At 46.0% G+C, this 24,474-nt stretch overlaps 1 protein-coding gene across 1 annotated transcript in view; it reads left to right on the top strand.

Moving 5' to 3' along the window:
* The first annotated feature begins 3,224 nt into the window (after nucleotides 1-3,224).
* Nucleotides 3,225-24,474, top strand: part of HTT (huntingtin) — a 138,946-nt gene continuing 117,696 nt past the window's right edge. Inside the window, exons 1-2 of the mRNA XM_060013051.2 lie at nucleotides 3,225-5,449; nucleotides 18,163-18,246. Of these exons, the coding sequence (XP_059869034.1) occupies nucleotides 5,229-5,449; nucleotides 18,163-18,246 (305 nt within the window). The 5' untranslated portion in view covers nucleotides 3,225-5,228. The remainder of the gene's footprint in view (nucleotides 5,450-18,162; nucleotides 18,247-24,474) is intronic.

Here is a 24,474-nt window from a genome sequence, read left to right as displayed (position 1 = left end):
ATTTCAGGCTGTGGGGGAATGGCTCTGCTGGTGAAAAGACCATCCGGATCCCGGACATCTTTCACCAGGGGAACGTGTGCTTCCAAGACTTTCAGAACTGGTCTTGGCCGGTCTTTTGGGTCTTTTGGGCCCTTCCTGCTGAGCAGCCTATGGGGAGATCACTCGACAGGATCCCCAGGGGCATCCTGTAACAAGTGATTGTCTCCTTACACACCCAGACATGGCACGCTGAAACCACAGAGAGCCAAAGACAGAGAGAAAATCTTAACAACAGTCAGAGGGAAAAAGACACTTACCTCCAAGGGAGCAAACATTAAGTCAACTGATTTCTCAACAGTGAGAATGAAAAGCAGAAGACGTGATGTCCGGATCTGTAATCTGCTGACAGAACATACCTGCCAACCTTGAATTATATACCCAACCAAAAATCCACTAGGAATGAAGGCGGAAAAAAAAAAAAAAGACATTTTCAGATAAACTGAAACTGAGAGGCTTCAGCAATAGAAGATCCACTGTAAGAGAAATTCTAGGGTGTTTTCCAGGCAGAAGAAAATGATCCAAAATGGAAGATCAGAGATGCAGGCACGGATGAAGAGTAACGAAAATGGTACATCTGGGAGTCAATTTAAACGAGCTCACTGTTCAAAACAACAGTTACTGTATCTATATCTTTGGCAGTTTGTGTACTTATGTAGAATTAAAATAACGTGGCAATAATTCCCTCTAAAGTGAGAGAACCCCTTGGGGGTGACTGGTGGGAGGCCACCGAAGCACCCTCAGGAGTTGCCAGTCCACTCAGCCTGTTCCTCATGGTGCTGCTTCACGTTTCCTTTTTCTGACCCAAGGCCTCACCCCCAATGAACTCCCACCTGGTTTTGGATTTAGGGCAGGTGCCTGCCCCCCAACTGGAGTGTACCCCGTTTGTGGGTGTGTTGGGTTCCCTCTTTTCCTGGGCAGAATCAGTCACAAGTGTGTTGCAAGGCTTTCATTTTTAGTTCTCCACTCAAACTTTTACATGTTTTTCCCCTGAGGAGTACACATTCATTGCTGAAGATTTGAAAAATACAGAAAAGCACCCAGATTAAATTTCCTGTAATTGCCCTGCACAGAGAGAGTCACTGTTTTAGACTCGGTGAGCAGGTCTCTTTCTATTTATGTATCGTTTTTCTTTAAAAAGAGGGGGGATCGTGCTATACACAGTAGTGGAACCTGCTAATGCGTTGCACACCTTTTTCCATGTCATGAATGCTCTTCTAAAACAGGATTTGAATAACTGCACAGTTTTGTCATATGGATATATCGTGCTTCATTTAGCTAATCTCCTGTCCATGTTTCCTTTTGTTTCTTTTGGTCCTAAATATTGCTGTAACCAGTGACCATCCTGACACACAAGTGATTCTTTTCTGAGGATAAATTACTGGGAGTGCATTTGCCGTTCAGAGGCTACGTTCATTTTAAGGCTTTGGAGACAAGAAGCCAAACTGCCTTCCCAGCTGTGGAATCTTTGATTAGTCTGCGACGATGCCAAACTTTTCTCTGAATTAAAAAAATCTGCCTTCTGGACGGTCCCTTTCAATAGGCTTTCCTCTAAGACCTCTTGTCAGGGGTATAGTAAGTTCTCAGCAGACGAATTTCTTCTTGCCTCAGCTAACACAGCCTGATCTGTTGTGGCCATATAAGGTCTCAGTGACTCATACCCTCTCTGGACTGGTCAGAATTTGGGTTTAGGAGCCCATAAACAGAATAATCCAAAGTAAAAGTGGCTTAAACAACATGGAATCATGGGGCTTCCCTGGTGGCGCAGTGGTTGAGAGTCCGCCTGCCGATGCAGGGGACGCAGGTTCGTACCCCGGTCCAGGAGGATCCCACATGCCGCGGAGCGGCTGGGCCCGTGAGCCATGGCTGCTGAGCCTGCGCGTCCGGAGCCTGTGCTCCGCAACGGGAGAGGCCACCACAGTGAGAGGCCCGCGTACCGCAAAAAAAAAAAAAAAAAAAAAAAAATGCAATTACGTTTCTCTCCTATAGATACTTGTCTGTGAGAAGTCCAGAGATGGTCTGGCCAGGCTGGAATGGCATCTCCACCCAGTCCTGCCAGCTCCATTGTCCTGGGATGTGGCTTTCATCCTCATGATCCAAAATGACTGCTCAAGTGCCAACCACTATCCGCCCATTCCAGGCAGCAGGAAGAAGACAGGTGTACCCCTTCCTTTTAAGGAGATTTTCTAGAAATAACACACGTCACTTCTGCTTACATCTTACCAGCCAGAACTTGCTCAGTCACATGGCTACAGCTAGCTAAAAGGAAGGAGGGAAATGTGGTGGAAAAGTGCCTGGATAAAAACTGAAGTCCTACTATTGAAGGTCAGAGTGGCTATGAGGAGACAACTCTACTACTTAGTGTGATGGGCTGAATTGTGTCCCCTGAAAATTCATACGTTGAGTCCTAACCCCTAGCACCTGAGAATGTGACTATATTTGGAGAAAGTGTCTTTAATGATGTAATTAAGATAAAATAAGGAGGGTGGGCCCTAATCAAATATGACCATTGTCCTTTAAGAAAAGAGGATTAGGACCCAGACGTGCATAGAAGGAGGAACATGCAAGGACACAGGGAGAAGACGGCCGTCTGCACACCAAGTAGAGAGGCCTCAGAAGGAACCAGCCTGCTCACACCGTGATCTGGGACTTCCAGCATGCAGGACTGAGAGGATAAATTCTTGTTATTTGAGCCCCCCATTCTGTGGAACTTCGTCAGCGCAGCCCTAGCGAACTAATACACTTACCTGTTGCTGTGTAACCAATCGCATGGTGGCTTAACAACACAGGATCTCACAGTTAATGCAGATCAGGAATCTGGGCACAGCTTAACTAGGTCCTTCACTCCCTGGTCTCTCAAAAGCCTGCGTTTAAGTACCACCTGCCTCTCACTTGAAAGCTCAACTGGGCAGGGATCCACCTCCGAGCTCATGTGGTGTTGGCAGGATTCAGTTCTCCCTGGGCTGTTGGCCGAGTGGGCCTCCCAACATGGCAGCCTGGCTTCAAGAACGCGTGTGCAAGCCAAGAAGGTGCAGACAGCCAGCAGGACAGAAGGCTCAGTCTTTTGTTACTTAATCCCAGGAGTGCCACCTTTGCCTATTAGAATGTTAGAAGTGTCAGTGAAAATTCAATTAACAATCAAGTTAAGAAGAAAATAGAGAATTTTATTCAAGCCAAAATGAGGATTATAAGCCAGAAGGCAGGCTCTCAGAAGCTCTGAGAGCTGTTCTGCCTGGTAGAAGTCCAAGACACAATCATATATATATATATATATTTTTTTTTTTTTGCGGCACGCGGGCCTCTCACTGTTGTGGCCTCTCCCGCCACGCAGCACAGGCTCCGGACGCGCAGGCTCAGCGGCCATGGCTCACGGGCCCAGCCGCTCCGCGGCATGTGGGATCTTCCCAGACCGGGGCACGAACCCGTGTCCCCTGCATCGGCAGGCGGACTCCCAACCATTGCGCCACCAGGGAAGCCCAATCATATATATTTTTGAGACAAAGGCTCATACATCACAATGACATACTGACATTTTACAGAGAGTTCACCAAAGATACATAGTCCAGGTAAACTCTTACAAAGTGCGCAGTCAGTACGGCCCCCTCCAGAGTTGGGAAAGAATGCTAACCTTGTAAGAAGTTCCATTGCTAGGTCAGAAGAAAGGAAAAGTTGATCTTTACGGTCCCGCAGGCGTTCCCATCTTGGAGGAGGTCTGGTTAACGGGTAACGCAGATGCACACTGCACAGTAGGGAGGGAGGGGGCCCAAACGACATAGAGAACTTTCTGTTCAAACTTTTTTGTCTTGCTGTAAAATGTAAACCTTAATCAGAAGCCAGCCTCCAGTGACAGCCCACTCTCAAGGGGAGGGGACTATACAAGGTGGTGATCTCAGGAGGGGGGGTCACTAGGTCATCCGAGAAGTCTGCCAACCACAGTCCCTGACAGCCTGGAGCCCCGTCATTGTGGCCTGTCCTGTGAGGGCTGGCACATGGCTTGGCCTGTGGACAAGGGCCTTTATTAAATCAGGGAACTGGGACCTCAAGGCTTGTGGCAAGTTTCTCTGAGGTCCTTCCCCTGAAGCGGGGGCAGTCGCTGTCCCCTTGGAGACAAGGCTTCCTGTGGCGATGCTGGGTTCACCTGACTGCTTTGGGACAACAGGGTCTGAAATTAGGCGGAGACGTGGCTTGTGGCCTAGAACAGGTCGCTGCCCTGAGTGGGCTCTGGAGGCTTCATGCTGCTTGCACCAGGCGGCTTCTCTGAGGGCCACCCACTCCCTGCGGGCAAGCGGACGCTGCCCCTCTGCTTGCTCACTGCCGCCCCTCCGGATGGCGAGGCTCTGGAGCCCGGGACCCTCCCACGCCGGCCGGCCTCGCTCAAGGGGGGGGCACACCCTTGGGCCAGGCAGTCATGCCGGCGGGACAGTCTCTGGGGTCAAAGCTGCTTCTCGCTGCACCAGCCACGGCCTCTCCGGGCAGCAGGCACCGACCAGGCAGGTTTTTACCACCCGTCCCTGCCCCAGGCCCTCCGCCAAGTTCCTCAGCTCCTCCTCGGGCTGCAGACTGGCTCTCCAGGGCTCCGCTCCTCTCTGGGGGCCACACCTGGGCTCCCGCCTTGAGGGTCCTCTGGCTCCGCGCGGGGCGACCCACTTCCCCCTTCCTCCTCTGCAAGGCTGTCCCGTGAGCCCTCTCTCCGCCCGGGCCGCTGGGTGAGCAAGCACCCACGCAGGGTCTCCGGCTCCGAGTCCACGGCCGGCCCTCCCTGCCACCCGCCGGGCGTCGGCCGGGGTCTCCTCGACTAGGGGCTTCTTCCCGAGGGAGCATGACGCTCACGACCGCCCCGCCCCTCCTCGCCGCGCCCCTAGTCCGCGCCCTGGAGGAGCGCTGGGGTCTCCGTGGTCGCGGCGGTCCTAGAAAGCGAGACGGCGGGCGCGGGAGACCGGCTGGCGCCGCGCCCGGCCAATGGCGGAAGCCGCCGCCTCTGGCTGTCAATCTCGCCAGCCTGGCCCCGCCCCACGACGGAGCGTCGCGGGACGCAGGGCCGCGGGGGCTGCCGGGACGGACCCAAGATGGCCGAGCGCTTCGGTTCCGCTCCTGCCCGTGCCTCCGAGCCTCATTCATTGCCGCGCTGGTGAGCGGAACCGCGAGCAGGTCCGAGGGTTCCGGGGGCTGTTCCCGCGGGGCGGGAGGCCGCCATGGCGACCCTGGAAAAGCTGATGAAGGCCTTCGAGTCCCTCAAGTCCTTCCAGCAGCAGCAGCAGCAGCAGCAACAGCAGCAGCCGCCGCCGCCTCAGCCTCCTCAGCCGCCGCCGCAGGCGCAACCGCCGCCTCAGCCGCAGTCGCCGCCGCCCCCGCCCCCGCCGCCGCCGCCGCCGCCGCCCGGACCGGCCGTGGCCGAGGAGCCGCTGCACCGACCGTGAGTGCAGGCCCGCTGCAGCTCCCCGGCCCGCGGCGACAGGGCCGCCCCGTGGTCCCCACCCAGTTCCCCGGCCCCGCGTGGGTCTCCGGCCCTCGGCAGGCGCGGGGAGCCTCGCCGGCCTCTCCCGGAGGCGCCGGGGCGGCCCCGGCCCCAGTCCTCTGCTCTCCCGGCTGCGAAGTTAGGGGAGGAACCGGGGCTGTGTTGTGAGCAGAACTTGGCAGCGCCGAGGCCGCGTCCCGTCCCTCTCCTCCTGGTCTGAGAGGAGGAGGGCTGGGGGCGCAGGATGCTCCGGGAATTGGAGCCGGAGTGATGCGGGGACAGTGGTGACATCATGCCTTGGGACGTCGGGCTGGAGGGCGGGGGAGCGCGCGCGGCCCAATGGAGAGCCTCCTGCGAGGGCCCCTTTAAGCAGCCTGTGGCTCGGGGCTGCAGCCTCAGCGCATTTCGTGTCGTTCCGGATCCGCAGCAGAATGTTGAGCTTCGGGGAGAGACCGGCTTGTCTCAGCTCGGGTTGGCCTGCGGGCACTTGAATGAGCTGTGATTGCCAAGTAAGCGGTGAACTGACTAGACAGTGGTTGTTCACGCGTGAGAAGCAATAAAACTGGCTTAAATATTAGGAAGAGTTGACTGCCCTTTATTGCCTGTCCTCAGTTGGAAACAAATGACATGTTGCCGAGGGAGAGGTTAATCGCTGGGGGCGAGTGATGTCCCTGTCAGGAGTGTCGCAGTCCAGCTTTGCCGGAGCAGTGGTGTCTGCGGACCCCACGCACGCTTCCTGTTGCTGACATGTGCTACTGTTTGGAAGCAGGGGGTCTCCGTTGCTTGTGCCAGGGAAAGTTTTTGAAACAGAAGAAGAGAGACCATTAACGACACCGTCTAAGAGAGCCGAGTACTTTTCCCTGAAGTCTTGTGTGCTGGGTGTTCAGCAGAGGTCAGGGTGTGTGCTCTGCTGCAGTTCGGGCCTTTCTTTCATCTCGGGTCAATTTATTTCTGATCTGGGTGTGTACAGGATGGCGTTTAACGAGGAAAGTTTTCGCGAAGCAGCCCCTCCAAGAAGCGTACCTTCTTCAGGCTGATTCGTTTTTAGTAATGTTTTCTTCGTTGTGCGTCTGATATGATCCTTGCTGTGTCCTGAGGTTTCATTAGAAACTGAGACTTTGGGGAGTAATTTTGGCTTATCTGTTAAAATAAAATCTGGAAACAAATTAAGGTTTCTGCTAAAAGGTGAAAAACCTGTTTGGATACTGACAGGGGAAAAATGTTGGTTTTTGTTTGTTTTTTAACAATTTGACTTTTCTCTGCAGCAGGTGATTTATAACCCTAACTATCCATTCCAGACTTTTATGGTCGTGCTTTTCCTGGAGTTAGATGTTGTGGAAGTCCATGCCCTGGGTGATCGTGTATAAAGGCGGGAAGCGCCAAGCAGGGCTCTGGGTGGGAAGGAAGGCCTTACTTCCGTCCCTGTCTGCTTGTTCAAACACTTGGTCAGTCTGAAAATATGCTTTCTGTTTCTTATGCTGATTTGACAGAACCTGAATTAGCTTATCTTCTTCAAAATACGGGTGTAAAGAGGTTTCCTTCCTAAGCCAGCTTGACAAAGTAGATACATTTTGTTTCATTATTGTAAGGAAATGTATGATTGACTTATTTTTAAAATTTAGTCTATCATTTTTACATAAATAATACATTAACATGGTACAAATTCCAAAATTGCAAAAAGTTAATTAAAATGTCTCTCTCCTGTTCCTTTCTCCTGAGTACCTAACTCCATTCCCAGAGGCAAGCTTCCTCCTTGTGTATCCTACCAGATATAATCTATGTATTATATATATGAAGATAGATTTTAAAGTTTTTAAAAACAAAAGTACTTCAGAATAGTAACTTTGAAAGGTTCTTAGCATGCTCTGAAATCAACTGCATTGGGCTTAATTATAGTTATTTTAAATAAAATGCATAAATGTTACATTTTCATGTACTTTGCTGTTGAGAAAGCAAGTATTCATTAATTTTGAGTAACGAACTCACTGCTTACAGATTTGGATCTTGGCGTTTCTGTTCAGATGCTTCAGCTGAAAAATCCATGCCCCAAAGTAAGATTGGCCAAAAGCAATTAGAAAGTAACAGTTCTATTTTTATGGCCCTTGCTCTCTGTGGAACTATGGTGTCACCAGCCACGCTTGGGCTTCAGTTGAAGGATCTGAGTGCCTACTCCCAGCTCAGCGTATGGGATACAGGGGTTCCGGGTGGTACTGGCTACAGTCTCAGCAAGGCTGACGTGCAGGGGAGTGCCAGAGCTTGGCAGGGTCCTAACTGCAATTATGAGGCGGTTGACGTTGGCCTTTGGCACTTTCTCACTCTCCTTCAGATTCCCTCCTAGTTTTTCTCTGATTTTAATTATTTGCTGAATGTCTAATGTGTGCCAGCCAGTATCGTAATAGGTGCAGGGCTACAGCCATGAACACATAAAGCTCTGCCCTCATGAAGCTTACATTTTAGTGAGGGACATAGACCAGAAACAGGATACATAAGAAAACTACACAGTATGTTGGACGGTGGTAAACAAAGGAGGAACAGCAGCAAAGCAGGGAATGGGGTCTAGGAAATGTCAGGGTTCATAAGGTATTGACGTTTTAGATAGGGTGTCCCGGGAAGGGCCACTGAGATGGTGTCTTTTGAGTAAAGACCAGAAGAGAGTCAGGGATTGCCATAAAGGTATGTGGAGGGGCGTTCCAGCAGAGGGAGCTGGTCCAAACCCCGCTGATGGAGGAATAGCGAGGCGGCGGTGTGGCCCGTTGAATTAGCGAGAGGGAGACTCAGTAGGAGCTGAGGTCAGAGAGGTAGAGAGAGTGCTGTACCAGATAGATCAGTAGGCCCTCCCTTCAAGGTGGAATAAAGACAGTGGCATTTATTCTACGTGAGGTGGGAGGTTTTGGAGGGTTTGGTCTGGGGGGTGGCAGGATTTGAGTTCCATTTTTCAGTGAATACTGGCTGACAGCTGAGTGAAGGCAGCATGGTGAGGAGCAGGAGACCAGCTGGGAAGCGAGCCACGTGCCCGGGTGAGATGCTCGCGAATTCTGTCAGGTTGTTAGGGGTGGCAAGGTGGGAACTGACTGAATTTTGAAGGTAGAACCAACAGGACTTGTTCATCTCTGTCTGCTAAGCATGACATAATTTAGCCATAGTTGGTGTTATCAGTTATATTCAACTGCAGGTAACAGAAAACTCTGCTGCCGTAACTTAAATAGGAAGGAATTTATTATAAGACAGCAGTGTCTGCTTGAGGAAGCTCACCAGTGATTAGGGACCCAGCTGCTTTCTTATGCTTAACTTGCAGACCCTCATCCTCATTCTTTCCCATTTTTGAAGTTGGGTTGTCTTTTTATTGTTGAATTGTGACAGTTTTCATAATATTCTGGGTACTAGACCCTTATCAGATGCATGATTTGTAAAATGATACTCCCTTTCTTGGGTTGTCTCTTCAGTCTTTTTTTTGGCTGAGCCCTGTGGCTTGTGGGGCGGCTTGTGGGATCTTAGTTCCCCAACCAGGGATTGAACCCGGGCGCATGGCAGTGGAAGTGCGGAGTCCTAACCACTGGACCTCCAGGGAAGTCCGTATACAGTCTTGATTACCATTAGGTTTTTCTTTTTTAATTTTTAAAAAAGATTAATTAATTTAGTTTTGGCTGCGTTGGGTCTTCGTTGCGGTGCGAGGGCTTCACATTGCGGTGGCTTCTCCTGTTGCGGAGCACGGGCTCTAGGTGCACGGGCTTCAGTAGTTGTGGCACACAGGCTCAGTAGTTGTGGCTCGCGGGCTCTAGAGCACAGGCTCAGTAGTTGTGGCTCGTGGGCTCTAGAGCGCAGGCTCAGTAGTTGTGGCGCACGGGCTTAGTTTTTCCGCGGCAGGTGGGATCTTCCCAGACCAGGGCTCGAACCCGTGTCCCCTGCATTGGCAGGCGGATTCTTAACCACTGCGCCACCAGGAAGTCCCTACCATTAGTTTTGTATCACAGTTTCAAGTCATGAAATGTGAGTCCTCCAACTTTATTCCTTTTCAGGATAGTTTTGGCTATTCTGGGCCCCTTGCATTTCCATTTGAATTGTAAGATCTGATTGTCAGTTTCTAGGAAGAAGCCAGCTGGAATTCTCTGATGGGTATTGCATTGAATCTGTAGATCAGTTTGGGGAGTATTGGCACCTTAACAATATTAAGTCTTCTGATTCTTGAACATTGGCAAACATTTTATGTAAATGATACATCTCTGTAGCAACCATTAAACTCTGCCATTGTAGAAAAGAAGCATCCAGAAGCACTATGTAAGTGAATGTGAGCCTCTGTTCCAATAACATTTTATTAAGGACGTTGAAATTTGTATAGTTTTCACGTCATAAAATATTATTCTTTGATTTTTTTTTGGGGCGGGTGTCAACCGTTTAAAAATGTAAAAACACTTCTTAGACTGGCCGAAACAGGTAGGCTGTAGTTTGTCCACCCCTAGATTAGATATGATAGGACCACTTTGGGGAAGCATTTCTTTTTTGGTTGCTTTTTGTTAACTAGCTTAAAAAAAAATTACACATATACGTTGCAACAACGTCTTCAAATAGCACAGAAGGTGGAAAGCAAAGTCTTCCTCCCTGGCTGTCCTAGTCTCATTCCCTAAAAATAACAATTGTTAAGTTTCTTTTGTTTTCTCTGATTTTTTTTTTTTTTTTTTTTTTTTTTTGGCGGTTCGCAGGCCTCTCACTGTTGTGGTCTCTCCCGTTGCGGAGCACAGGCTCCGGACGCACAGGCTCAGCGGCCATGGGTCACGGGCCCAGCCGCACCGCGGCATGTGGGATCTTCCCGGACCGGGGCACGAACCTGTGTCCCCTGCATCGGCAGGCGGACTCTCAACCACTGCACCACCAGGGAAGCCCGTTTTCTCTGATTTTTTAATGCATATACAAGTCCTTTTTTTTTTTTTTTTTTGCATGAATGAGCTCACACTATATTATTTCACTTAGTATACCAAAGACATTGTTTCATAGCAGTACCTATCATTCTTATTAACTGCTATATAATACTGTAGAATTTCTTTTTAAAAGAGGACTTATGGAGATGTAAAGGCAAAGGTCTTACAGTGTCCTGGCTTTCCTATTCTCTTCTCCTTCAGAGGCCCCACCCCCATTACCTCTGGTCCCTGCAAGTGAGCCAATCACTCAGTAAACTACCTTGGAATGGAAGTCTTATTCAGACAGCAAGAAGGAAAAATTTACACAGTACAAGTTGTGTTAGCTTGAATCAGTTTGGGTGCTAGAATATGTGTTAGAGACGAGATATGCCATAGGTCCTCGCTGCTCAGAGTGTGGTCTCAGGGCCAGCAATTTGGTATCACTTGGGAGCTTATAAGAAGTACAGAATCTCTGCCCTACCTTAGACCTACTGAATCAAGAGTCTGCATTTTAACCAGGTTTGTGAGCAATTTATGTGCACGTTAAAGCTTGAGAAGCTCCACTGTCGATGATCAGGACCTACTTTTCTGTTGATATAATATAATATAATATAAAATAATATATAATATAAAATTCCATCAGCATTTGGGAGGGAAGACTTATGTTGCTTACATCTGTCCAGGTGTAGCTGAGGCAGTATCATTTCTCTGTCCTAGGGCCATGGAGCATTTGAGTAGCTGTAAAGTAGGTGTAACACTGACACGTAAGCTGTGGTGGCATTAAGAGCTCCCAGCTACTGGGAATGGGCACTTAAGTGGGGACTGGACTAGATGACCTGGAAGGATTCCTTTCAACTGGGTGCCTGTTGTGTGCCAGGGCCTGTTCTGGGCCCTTGGGTTACAGCAGTGAACAAGGCCAGTGGTGTTAAAGACTATGGAGAAAGACAAAACAGAATAAGGGGGAGAGGAGCTTTGTGGTGGTGTTTAGGGTGCGAAGTGCACTGAGAAGGTGATGCTGGAGCAGGGGGAGGGGGGTGGGCATCTGGAGGAGGTGAGGTTGAGGTAGAGGGAACAGATGAGCGGGAGTGCTTTCCATGTTGCAGGAGTAGTAAGGAGGCCAGAAAGAGGAGATGAGGGGGAGCCGTTTAGGGCCTGTACCCCAGTATAAGGACTTTGGATTGTACTCTGACCAGATGCTTACTTGTGTAGTCAAACAAGTGATACAGCTTACGATGCTAAGCCAACACCAGATGCTGGCTTGGAAGCAACTGGGTCACTTAGTCATCGCTGGTGGGACTATGAAATGGACAGCTACTCTGGAAAACAAGCAGTGTCTTGTAGAACTGAACATACAGTTACTATATGACCCGGCAGTTGCACTCTTGGGTGTTTATCCCGGAGAAGTGAAAACTTATGTTCACATAAAAACCTGTACACAAATGTTTGTAGCAACTTTATTCATAATAGCCAAAAACTAGAATCAGCTTAGATGTCCTTCAACAGGTGAATGGTTAAACTACTCAGCACTAAAAAGGAACAAACTCCTGATAATACATGCAACAACTAAGATGAATCTTGAGGAAATCATGCTAGTGAAAACAGGCAATCCCCAAAGGTTATATACGGGCTGATTCTACTTATGTAACATTTTTGAAATGACATAGTTCTAGGAGTGGAGAGTAGATGAGTGGTTGCCCGGTTAGGGGTGGGTGGAGGTACAGAGTGGAGGGCCAAGGGAGGTGGGTGTGGTTCTCAAAGGGCAGCTCAAGGGATCCTCATGGTGACGAAGTGTTCCATATCTTGACTCTGGTGGTGGATACACAGACTTACACATCTGATGACATTGTGTAGAACTAAATGCACACATCCGCACAGATGAGTAAAAGTAAAACTGGAAATCTAAAGATCAGTGGATTGTATCACTGTTCTGGCTGTGATCGTTTTGCAGAATGTTAGTAGTGGGGGAAACTGAGTGAAGTACACATTGTATTTCTTTTATTGATATTTCTTACAGTTACATGTGAATCTACAATTACCTCATTAAAAACTTTTTTTTAAGAAAGATTTTTAACAATTTATTTATTTATTTTTGGCTGTGCCAGATCTTAGTTGCAGCCTGTGAGATCTTTAGTTGCGGCATGCAGGCTTCATAGTTGTGGCACGCATTCGGGATCTGGTTCCCTGACCAGGGATCGAACCTGGGCCCCCTGCATTGGGAGTGTGGAGTCTTACCCACTGGACCACCAGGGAAGTCCCCCTCATTAAAAACTTTAATTAACAAAGAGGGCCACCCCTGGTGGACAGGGAGCAGGAATGAAAGAGGCTATTAAAGTAATCAAATCTGATTGAAGTCATCAAATCAGTCGGGAGGCTGTTGAAGTAATCAAAGCTGGAGGTGCCGGCAGCTTGTGCCGGGCTGGGAGCAGCAGTGCTGGTGGCGAGGAGTGGTCACATTCCTTCCTCTGGGGAGGAAGAGCTGCTGGGATTTGCAGACAGATTTTTTTAAAAATTGAGATTATGATTTACATATCATAAAATTCACCATTTTAAAATGTACAACTTAGTGGTTTGTAATATATTCACAAGGTTCTGCAACCATCACTGCTGTCTAATTTCTGGAACATTTCATCACACCAAAAAGAAAGCCCCTCTCCATTAGCAGTCAGTCCCCATTTTCCCTCCCCCAGCCCCTGGCAACCATTCATCTATTTCTGTCTCTATGGATTTGCCTGTTCTGGACGTTTCTTGTGAACGGAATCGTACACATGGGGCCTTTTGTGTCAGACCTTTTTCACTTAGCATAGATCGCATTTTGAATTGCACCTTCTTCTGTTAGTAATTGTTACAGTACTCAGTTAAATTACTAGTAAGAAAGGCTTTCACAGCCCTTTTCTGTGATATAGACTGTGTGGTGGGGAAATCGTAGGCCTTGCTTCCCCTAATCAAACAGTACTTTTTCTTTTCGGCCGTGTCGAGCGGCTTGTGGAATCTTAGTTCCCTGACCAGGGATTGAACCTGTGCCCTTGGCAGTGAAAGTGTTGAGTCCTAACCATTGGACCGCCAGGGAATTCCCTTAAGCAGTACTTTTATTTTAAAATTATGTATGAAACATAATTCCAAAATGACTTTGGTGTTCCATTCCTTCTTTAAAAAAAAAAAGATCCAAAAGAGTCCTAATCTTCTAGGAACACTCTCATTAGTATAGTACTTGGTGAAAGTTAGAGAGCAGCTGATGAGGAATCAGAAGACCTGGATGTCTGCCCGGCCATTTACTGCCCTGCTCCTGCAGGCGGAGCAGCCTCTAGACCTCAGTTTTACTCATCGTGTGGGGTGTGTAGGCACCGACTCGAAAATGTGTATGTGACAGTACCTGTGACCACAACTAGCAAGACAAGTGCACGATAGGTGATCGTTTTCAATTCCTGGAGTAGTCAAGGCCCTCCCTTGCACACCCTCAACCTGGAATCAGATTTTTCATACATAATTCTAAAAATAAGAATTTTGACGAGAGGGTTTGAATTCCCATTTTCAGAATTAGTTCTTTGATAATCGATTTAACGTGTTTGTAGTATGCCTGTAGAGTCCTTGATTTTTATATGTTCCTCCTCCTTACAGATGCGTGTTTGTGTACAGATCGCTTCATTACACAGTTGGGGGGGGGCTGACTGTGGTTTGTTTTCACTTTGAAGCTGGAGTTAAAATAAGCACGTTTACAAAAGCAGCTGAAGGATCAGGACTGTTCTTACCTTGTTTATCCAGCTCTCACCCTGCTCATCCAGTTTCTGCCTAGAGCAAGGCGGTTCCGTTTTCACCTTAATTTCCATACTTACTCTTCTTGTAGAACAAGTCAGTTTGACAACTTAGTTCATCAGCCTAATTAAATTCCATGGGGGAATGAAATAGTTGTAGTTTTCTTAAACTTCCACGTTGGTTTATTGGACAAAATAAGACGGGAAGGAGGTATTTGAAGCAGGGACCATGGCATGTACAAGAACTGAGTTTGAAGGTGCATGACCAAAACGACTGAGTTATTTCCAGTGGCCAGAGTTCCCACACAGGCTTCCTGACAGAGGAAAGTAGCCTGAGGCCAGACTATGCTGGGCCTGCTTAAGCCGGGTTGGTGTTTGTACTGGGTGGGGGTGTTCGTTCCTTTTGGGCTACATTGCTGCCCTGACATCTTTCAGTGGGTAGTGTTGGAAGGGCTGTTGTTTTCGTTTTCTGATATTTTTGGTTAATGCCTCTTTGTTGGGGTGTCTGAGGGTAAAGTCTGACCCTCACACTTTAAAATGTGGGTATTCTTCAGTGTGATAGGAGAGAAGATTTTACAGGATAAGTATTTTGGTAGCAGTCAGGTGGTTTGTTTTTATGCTCCTCACCCAAAATAGGTACTTAGTAATTATTGTTTAAATTTTAATAGCAAGACTAGTAACCACTGAAGACTTTGACTGTCTGTCTGAAGACTCTTATGATTTTAGGGCTATCTATTGGGTGTGGAAAGATGAAAATTTAAATATACTACGGTAGATTTTTTTTTTCCCCCTCAAAAGTGTTTGGATTGCTGGAAAATGATTGTGGATGAGTTAGGAAGAGAAACTTAAAACATGTGCTTTCTTTGTAACCGACCATGATAGAACGTGTGCTGCCCTCTTTCTGGCAGTGAAGTCGTGAAAGTCAGGGTCATCAGACGTGTCGTGGTTGACGTCTTGGTCACAGCCAGAGGGGCTGAGGGCTGCAGCTCGCACTCCACAAAGTGCTTGAACTCAAGCCTGTGGGGTTGCCCTACAGTTTCTCTCTTTTTTAAGCTTTGCTGTTTCTACTTTTCTTTCCATCTCTTGGTTATGCAAACTCAAGTTTAAAGCAATTATCATTTATCTTCTGAATCCTGTTTGTAAGACTGACTTAAGAACTTTTGAGTCAGTTTTAACGTGTTTGTAACCTACCCTCCTACAGCAAAAGCTTACTTATCCATTCCTTTGTTGTCTGTCTGAAACACCTGCTCCAGTGTAGGTGCTGTGCTGAGTGCCAGTGAGAGACACGATATGGCCTTTGCTCTTAGTGAGTCTGTCATCCCTGGGGAGGAAATTGCAGGGACAGTTACTACCAAAGAGTGTGATGGGGGTGCTGGCTGACGGCCGGGCCTAGGGCAGGGTCCCCGGTGAATAAGGCAGGCTTTCCCCACAAGGAGCTCGGAGGAGGAGCTAGACCCAGACAGACAACAGAAGCATGTATTTTTATTTTGGTGGGTGAGACTGATATTTTCTCTTTGACTTTCTGCTAGTTTCATAAACTTTTGCTCAAGTTCTGGCTTGGGGGAACAGCACAGTAGGTCTTAAGGAAACCAGGCGGCAGGTCCAGAGAGCTGTATTGTTTATTGTTACCTGTATTCTTGTGGTTTGTTCCACACGTGAGGAGGGAGACAAGGTTCTTTTTGAAGCTCACATTTGTATTTATCACTTTTCTATTCTGACCATCGTTAAGTAGTGAAGTCCACTCAGTTTAGTGTTTGTCGACCTTTTTCTGATTACCATCCCCCTAGGAATCATTTTAGACCTCACGGTAAGAGGCTACCCAGGGAGGGGCCACTACCTATATAGCTAGGAGACTGGGTGTATGAATTCAGTTCACTTAAGGCCTTTGACAGATTCTCACTTTGGAAAAGAGTAGTGGATAAGTGAGTTAGTTTGCTTCCTAACGTGCTTGGAGTGGTCAGTGTTCTTTAATTTTCTTGATGGCTGTCTTAAACTAGGTAACCTCTGAGCTGCTGTAATAGAGACTTTAATGTGGTGGCTCAAAGAAGAGAGCATTTAAATTCTCATAGCGCTTTCTTCTTTAAATTGAGGTATTTTATCTATATACACACACACATACATACATATAGTAAAATGTACCCTTTTTAATGTGCAGATCAGTGAATTTTGACAGTTGCATAAAGCTGTGTAACTACTGCCACAGTCAAGATTTAGAACAGTGCCATCACCTCCTAAAGATTCCCCCGCCTCGGACCTCTTTGCTGTCAACTCCCCGCTCCTCCGCCAGGCCCCTGGAAATTACTGATCACCTTATGTTCCCCTGGTTTTGTGTCTTCCAGAACGTGGCATAAATGGAATTATACTTACGTATCTTGAAGCTGATACGTTGAGATTCATCCTTGTGTGAATCAGTGGTTTGCTGCTTTTTACTGCCAAGCAGTGTTCCGTCATTGGGCTGCGTCATTTATCCATCCACTGGGACATTTGGGTTGTTTCCATCACAGTGTTTTTGAAGTGAGTGACTCATGAGGGTGGGTGGTGAGGGGCCTCTGCCTCTTGTGGTCACTTGGGACTCAGGCTCCTTCCATCCTGTTGCTCTGCAGCCTTCTTGTTGTCTTTATCTGTATAATCAAAAACTGGGTGTTAGGAATGTTTGTTCCAGTCGGAGGGAACTAAAAGGGGGATGCCCAGGGCGAGCCAGCAAGGCAGAAGCTCCACCTGCTACTTCTGTTCCCATTTCATCTGTGAGAACTAAGTCACCTGTCTATCCCCGACTGCAGGGAAGCTAGGCTGTGGAGCTTCTAACCAGGAGGCGTGTGTCCGAGAAGGGAAGGCTGGCATTTTGGTGGGGGACTAGCAGTCCGCAACATAGCTTATCAGTAAGAGTCTCTTTTAGGAAAGAGACCAGTGGGAGACACACAGTCACCAGTCCACGTGGTGATGGACTCTTACTGACCAGTCATCGGGAAGCCCCTCTCCGCATGCCTTGGGCTTGTCTTCTCATTCAGGCTCTGTCTGTCCTTCATTTTGGACCCTGACTTTCCCCTTTGGAGACTCTTCCTTGTCCATTTTCTTCCCTGGCCACATCTGTAGTGCCTTTTGGAGGGTGTGTCTTTCGTGGATTTGCATAATTGTAAGAGCCTGTTCCTTCAGGTGTACTTGTTGGAAACTGAGGTTGCATTAGGGATTAAATAGGTTTGTTGGTTAGTTTTTAAATTTCTTTGGTACTAGAATTCCCTCTAAAACTTAGTAGTCTTCTGGTTTAGGTGTTTCTAGTTAGTACCATGTACTGGTGACCTGCTAACACTCAGATTCTTTTTGGATGTAGTTATCAAGCCTGAGTTATTTTTTGGCTTCCTCTTTGGATTGACCCTCTCTACCTTATTTCTGTGGTGCCTACCTCAGAGACATCTCAAGTCATAGGTTTGGGTGGGAAGCAAGCACCTTTTATCTGATCTTCTTGACCAGGCTGTTTATCTCCTTTTTCTTGGGCTGAGAAGTCTTACTAGGAGGCTTTTGAGAAGTGTCTGGGCAGGGGGCTTGTTTCTAGCCGTTTGGGGATATAGAAGCAGTTAGCCATTGTCTGAACGTTATTTTACACCTAAGAGTGTGAGGTCTGTGTGGTATGCTGACTGTAGTCAGTAAATAAGACTTTGAGAAGTGGCAGCAGCTTGGTACGTAGAGTATTATATTGACATCCTTGTGTTTCATTGAATTGCACACTCCGTCCATCCATGTGATCTTGGGTGAGCGCTGTTTGCACTGCAGTTTCTCCTTCTCTCTAAAGTAGAGAAAGCAGGTGCGTTAGTAACACCCCTTGACTTTTCTATGGAGCCCTGTCCTGTAGGGAACCCTGGGTTAGGCTCATCCCCTCTTCCCTGACCTCAGAGCCACCCTGCCCCCAGCAGGAATGGGTGGTTTACTTCTAGGAGTCAGGAAGCACTACTGAATGAATGAATGCCTTGTAGAAATAGATGGAGCGGATAACACAACACATGCAAACTTCCTTTACTCTTTTTTTTCCTTTTAGAAAGAAAGAACTCTCAGCCACCAAGAAAGACCGTGTGAATCATTGTCTGACAATATGTGAAAACATAGTGGCACAGTCTCTCAGGTAACTGCACTTTGAACTTCTAGTGAAAATTTAAAATTTCTGTATTTTCATTCTTTTTTTTTTTTTTTTTTTGTATTTTCATTCTTAATGGGCTAGAATATTCTTTGTCTCCCCAATTGTTTTAAAACCTTTACAGGACCCCCTTCCCCATACTTCTGGCTACATATGTGGAGGATGTCCAGACACTGTAATGAGTAATGTTTCCATAATCTTACATAGTATCATTGTAACCATTATGATAATTGAACATGTTTATATTTTACTTATTGCGGTATTTGGAACAACAAGAGCCTGTCTAATTATAGTGGTCTTTTTTTTTTAATTGGAGTATAATTGCTTTACAATGTTGTGTTAGTTTGTGCTGTACAATGAAGTGAATCAGCTATATGTATACATATATCCCCTCCCTCTCGGACCTCCCTTCCCACCCCCATCCCACCCATTTAGGTCATCACAGAGCACCGAGCTGAGCTCCCTGTGCTTTATAGCATGTTCCCATTAGCTATCTATTTTTAAAAGAATAAATTTGTTTATTTATTTATTTTTGGCTGCGTTGGGTCTTTGTTGCTGCTCGTGGGTTTTCTCTAGCTGTGGCGAGCGGGGGCTATACTCTTCGTTGCGATGCACAGGCTTCTCATTGAGGTGGCTTCTCTTGTTGCAGAGCACGGGCTCTAGGGTGCGTGGGCTTCAGTAGTTGTGACACGCGGGCTCAGTAGTTGTGGTGCACGGGCTTAGTTGCTCCGTGGCATGTGGGATCTCTGGACCAGCGATTGAACCCGTGTCCCCTGCATTGGCAGGTGGATTCTTAACCACTGCCTCACCAGGGAAGCCCCACCACTAGCTATGTGTTTTACACATGGTACCCCTATGTTCACTGCAGCACTATCTACGATAGCCAGGACATGGAAACAGCCTAAATGTCCATCGACAGATGAATGGATAAAGAAGATGTGGTGTGGGGCTTCCCTGGTGGCGCAGTGGTTGAGAGTCTGCCTGCCGATGCAGGGGACACGGGTTCGTGCCCCGGTCCGGGAGGATCCCACATGCCGCGGAGCAGCTGGACCCGTGAGCCATGGCCGCTGAGCCTGCGCGTCCGGAGCCTGTGCTCCGCAACGGGAGAGGCCACAACAGTGAGAGGCCCGCGTACGGCAAAAAAAAAAAAAAAAAAAAAAAGAAGATGTGGTGTATATGTATATGATGGAATATTACTCAGCCATAAAACGGAAGGAAATTGGGTCATTTGTAGAGATGTGGATGGACCTAGAGTCTGTCATACAGAGTGAAGTCAGAAAGAGAAAAACAAATATCGTATATTAATGCATATATGTGGAATCTAGAAAAATGGCACAGATGAACCTACTTGCAGGGCAGGAATAGAGATGCAGATGTAGACAACGGACGTGTGGACACGGGTGAGGGGTGGGATGAATTGGGAGATTAGGTTTGACATAAATGCACTCTCGTGGTCTTTTGTTTGCTTTTCTTCAGCACTTTGCCCTCGTCTGACACTGTGGGAGTGCACGTGCTCCCCCCATGGCTGCTGCCTGCTCATTAAGGCTCTGGGACCAGTGGGATCACGGGCATTGACTGGAGGTCTGCTTCCCTGGCTCGATTGTTCCTCTTTGCTGAACTAGCAGCACCTTCTGTGTAGCTTCGTTGCTAATTCTTCTCGTTCTCTTTACTTTGGACTGTCGGTTTTTCTGACCATTGATTGTTCATAGTAGCTGTGGATGGTAAATATTTTAAGCCTGTTTCTGATGGCTGAGTAGGAAACAGATTTACTTATGATTTCAGAATTCTTTTACCCACATGGGCATGTGTGAAGTACTTCTCTCTTGGCTTTTCTTTCCTTTGGAATAAATCATTCATGTTATTCTCCTGTTGGAAAGAGCTCTTTATAATCTGTTAGAAAAAGCTCTGAGAATAATAATCTTGATTTTAGTACTGACAGAAATTTGGTGATTCATTTAATTTTAGTGGCACCTTGCTTTTGTATTTCATACTTTCAAAGCAGTTTCACAATAGAGTATTTCATTTTAGTTGAACTCATTCAGTTTGTGAAGGACAGTGGATGATTTCTGTTTCTATCTAATTTGTAGAAATATTGTGGGAAGAAATGAAGTGACAAATGAGAATATGTGCTGAGAATAAAAATATAAAAATTCTAAGTTAGCATACTATTGTTAGCATAGCTTAGAAAACAATACTAAGATAAAAGTAGGGGGGAAAAAAGCTTGAATTCTATATCCACTCCTTATAAGCCAGGTGGTTTTAGGTAAGTTTAACTTCTTGGAGCCACTGTTGCCTCATCTATGAAATGTAAACCCAATTTATAAGGGTTCTTGTGGGATGAAGCGACACCCGTGAAACACTGTCGAGAGCTACATAGATGTGTTCTTTAGCTGCTGAGAGCCAGAAATACATCCCGTCGTGACGCACATTGTCCTACAAACTGTCATTACTTTTGTATGAAATGACGGTAAATGCCCGACAGGCCCCTGGTGCCTGCTGCTGCTGTAGCACTGCTGTGCTCACCTGACCCCCAGCATCCGGGTCTCAGGGAGTAACACCTCACTTTGAAAGCTTATGGACCCAGGAAATAGATCTCTTCCAGTCTTAGTGCTTCATGCATTATACTTGGTTTGTTTCTTGACAGTTCCCAATGGAATTGATGGGATGTTGGCTTAGATTCACACATTGGTAGTAAAGTATGTTGAGATGTGTTAAGACTGATTTGTGGTTCAGTTTGCCGTCTTAAATCACAGTAGTGGCTGATAATAGTTTTTACATTCGTATGTCTATTATGTTTGTATGGAGTAATGCTGATAGTCATTATACTGCTTGTTCTACACAGCAGCATATGAATAGGATATTTTTTGGACCCAGAGAGGTTGTTTCTGGTCCCGTCAGATCAAAGAACAAGTTTGTTTTAAGATACTCTCCATACTTTTTAGGAATTTTGGAGTGTAGAGCTGAAGTGGATGTTTTATATGCGTGTAATGATTTATGAAATCTTCTCGATGGCTGGTATTTCCTCTTATCTCTCCTGAGTGTAATTAACCTCTGGTACGTTCTTACAGCTTCTGTGATACACTGACCTTCTCTCCAGTGGGGTTATTCCGTGGCAGCTTCTGAAGTCTTCATTGTGTATTGTGACTCTTAGTCTACCTAAGCTCTCAAGTTGGTGGTCTGTCCTACTGGTTCCTAAATACACATGAACATCAAAATCATCCGGAAGATTTGTCAAAAATATAGTAACGAAGATACCTCACTGCCCTCTTCCCCAGCACACCTACATTTTCTGTTCAGGTGGAGTGTGGGGATTTGTTTTTTACCAGTATCCTCTTGGGAATACTTAGGAACCCTCATCTAAGCAAGTGTACCTTGATAAAGTGGTTGGGTAAAAATAAGTATACAGGAATCTATAGATTTCCCCAATATTAGCATAAATCAGTTAGAAAATGTAGTGGTTCAAGAGCCAATTCATAGTAGCACCAACATATTAAATTTCAAGGAATTGACAAGAGACGTGCAGAAACTACTTAAGGACGGCTATTGACTTTCCTGAAAGGTACAGATTACTACTTCCCTTTCTACATGGGAAGATTTCTTTATCATAAAGTTAAATTTTCTCAAAATTAATCCATAAATTTAAAATGATCTTGATCAAAATTCTAGTAGAGATGTTTTTGAACTTGTTCATCTGCAAGAATAAATACATCACTGTTGCAAAGAAAATCTGAAACCATCAGTAATATGGTGATACCTGGTGTACATGAAATTAAAATAGCTGTTAGACATTAAAGAAGGTATAGAATAGAAAGTGGGAAAGTGTATGTGTGTATCTGTGTGTATGAATTTATGATACATATAGCATCTTGTATTAGTATGGAAATGATGAACCACTTGACTATTTAGTGGGGGGTATTATGTTTCTTCTTCATATTGCAAACAAACATAAATGCCAGATTAATTACCTAAACACAAAAAAGTGAAATCATTACTATAAAAAGAACATTGAATCTCAGGCTGTGGAATGCTAGCAGTATAAAGGAAAAAAATGTTTTCTCTGGAATATAGTTCAGTATGTCAAAATCCACTTTAAACTGGAAATTACATAAATGCAACTTGGGGAAAGTATTGACAGCATATATATCAAAGGTTTAATAGTGTCTATAAAGAGCAATTATAAATCATGAAGAAAAAGACTATCATCCTAATAGGAAAATAGGCAAAGGCTATGAATAGGCCTTTTGGAAAAGAAGACATGAGGTGGGGCCCGTGAGCATATGGCTGACACTTACTTTGTGCTTCCTGTGGAGGCAATGCTCACACTCACTGGTGGTCAGTGGGATGAGACTAAAACACGAATAAGAACAGTTTCACCTGTCAGAGCGCCAAACACTAAAAAATATTCAGGGGTTTTTCGGAGGTGACACAGCTTTTCTAAAAGGCAGTTTGGCAAACACTACCTGTTTGACTCAACTGTTTCACCTCAGGAGTTCATCCTGAGGAAAGTGTACAATGATGTGCAGTGCTATTCATCCCATTAGAAAATTAAAAATAATCATAATGATTTACCCACAGAATTGAAGAATTAAGATACATTTATAGAAAGGAATATTAGCTAACTTTATAAAAGGTGATTTATAGATATTTATATTTGTGACCAGAAAAGATATTAGGAATATGTTAAAAATTAAATTTAAAAAATCACGAAAGATTTTTGCTTCTGGCTGAGTGACAAGGGCAGGATCTACCTTCCTGCCTAAAGCAATTGATAATGGATAAAATATATGTAACAATGGTTTTCAAGGCACGGGGCATCAGGCATTTCTGGAAAAATGGAAAACTACTGCGATGAGCATTATGACTTCCCCAGGTTACTGCCTGGAGGGAGTTTCCCAGCCAGGATGTGAGGAGGGGCAGAGCCCAGTGGCTGCTGAGATGGGGAGACAGAGCTGATGGCCTCAGGAGGCAGGGTGGCTGGGGCCCATTGGGGAGAATACCAGAGAGGGGGGAACTGCACGGAGCCATCAGCAAGACCTGCAGGGGTCCCTCAGTGCCCTGGGGCTGGGGGTGGAACCACCTGAGGGGATTGGAGGGAACAGGTGCTAAACTCAGACAGGTGCAGGAAGAGCTCCTGTTCCCCCCAGCCAGAGTGGAAAACCCCATCCTTCCTGGGGCGTTGGGTGGGCTACTCAGGAGGGTTTGCCTTCGCCACAGGGCTCACTTAGCCCTAGGCTGAGATGTCATTCCAGTCCTGCCTAGTAAAGCTTAAAAGCAAAACCCAAGGTGATCACACTCTTTCAAAGTAACTTAATTGCATTCCAGAGCAAAGTTCAAGAATATTTATCGGAATTCAGAAGTACATAACACCCAACAAGATAAAAGTTACAAGGTCTGGCATCTGGTCAGAAATTATCAGGAATGCAAAGAAGCAGGAAAGCATGATTGACAGTGGAAAAAATCAATTGAAGCTGACCCAGAAATTGCACAGGTGGTAAAATTTGTACACAGAAACGTTAAAACAGTAACTGTAACTGTTCTTCTAGTTCAAGAAGAAGCTAGAGAAAAGATTGAATATGTTAAGTAGAGATAAGACATGAAAAAGACCTAAAGTGAACCAAGGTAAGACTGACAGTGGATTTCTCACTGGAAAAAGAAAGTGCCAGAAGTCCGTGCAACATCATCTGTGAAGTACTGAAACGGAAAAACCCCTAGAATTCTATACCCTGTAGAAACTTCTTTCTCAAAGACAAAGGTGAAAGAAGACTTTTTCAGACTTGCAAAAGCTGAAATCATCTATGTCCAGCAGGCAACTACTATAAGAAATACTAAAGAAAGTGTTTCAGGTAGGAGGAAGATGGTACCAGATAGAAGTCTGGATCTACATAAAGGATTGGAGAGCAATGGAAATGGTAACTGTAGTGGGTAAATATAAGACTTTCCCTCTTACTTTTAACCTTTCAAAAATATACTTGATTGTTTACAGTGAAAATAATAACGATGTATTTTGGGGTTTACACGTAGGAGTGAAATATATTGACAGCCCTAGCACAAAGGGTGCAAGAACAGAAATGGAAATGCAGTTGACCTTTGAACTACATGGTTTTGAACTGCATGGGTCCACTTATATGCAGATTTTTTTCAAAAAATGCTGCAGTACTACACCACGCGCGGTTGGTTGAATCTGTGGTTTCCAACCTGCAGATAATTTATACTCGG

The sequence above is a fragment of the Delphinus delphis genome, chromosome 5 (genome assembly GCF_949987515.2).
Source record: "Delphinus delphis chromosome 5, mDelDel1.2, whole genome shotgun sequence".
Taxonomy (NCBI): Eukaryota; Metazoa; Chordata; class Mammalia; order Artiodactyla; family Delphinidae; genus Delphinus; species Delphinus delphis.
Note: the sequence above shows the minus strand (reverse complement) of the source record. Positions and strands in the feature narration are given on the sequence as shown.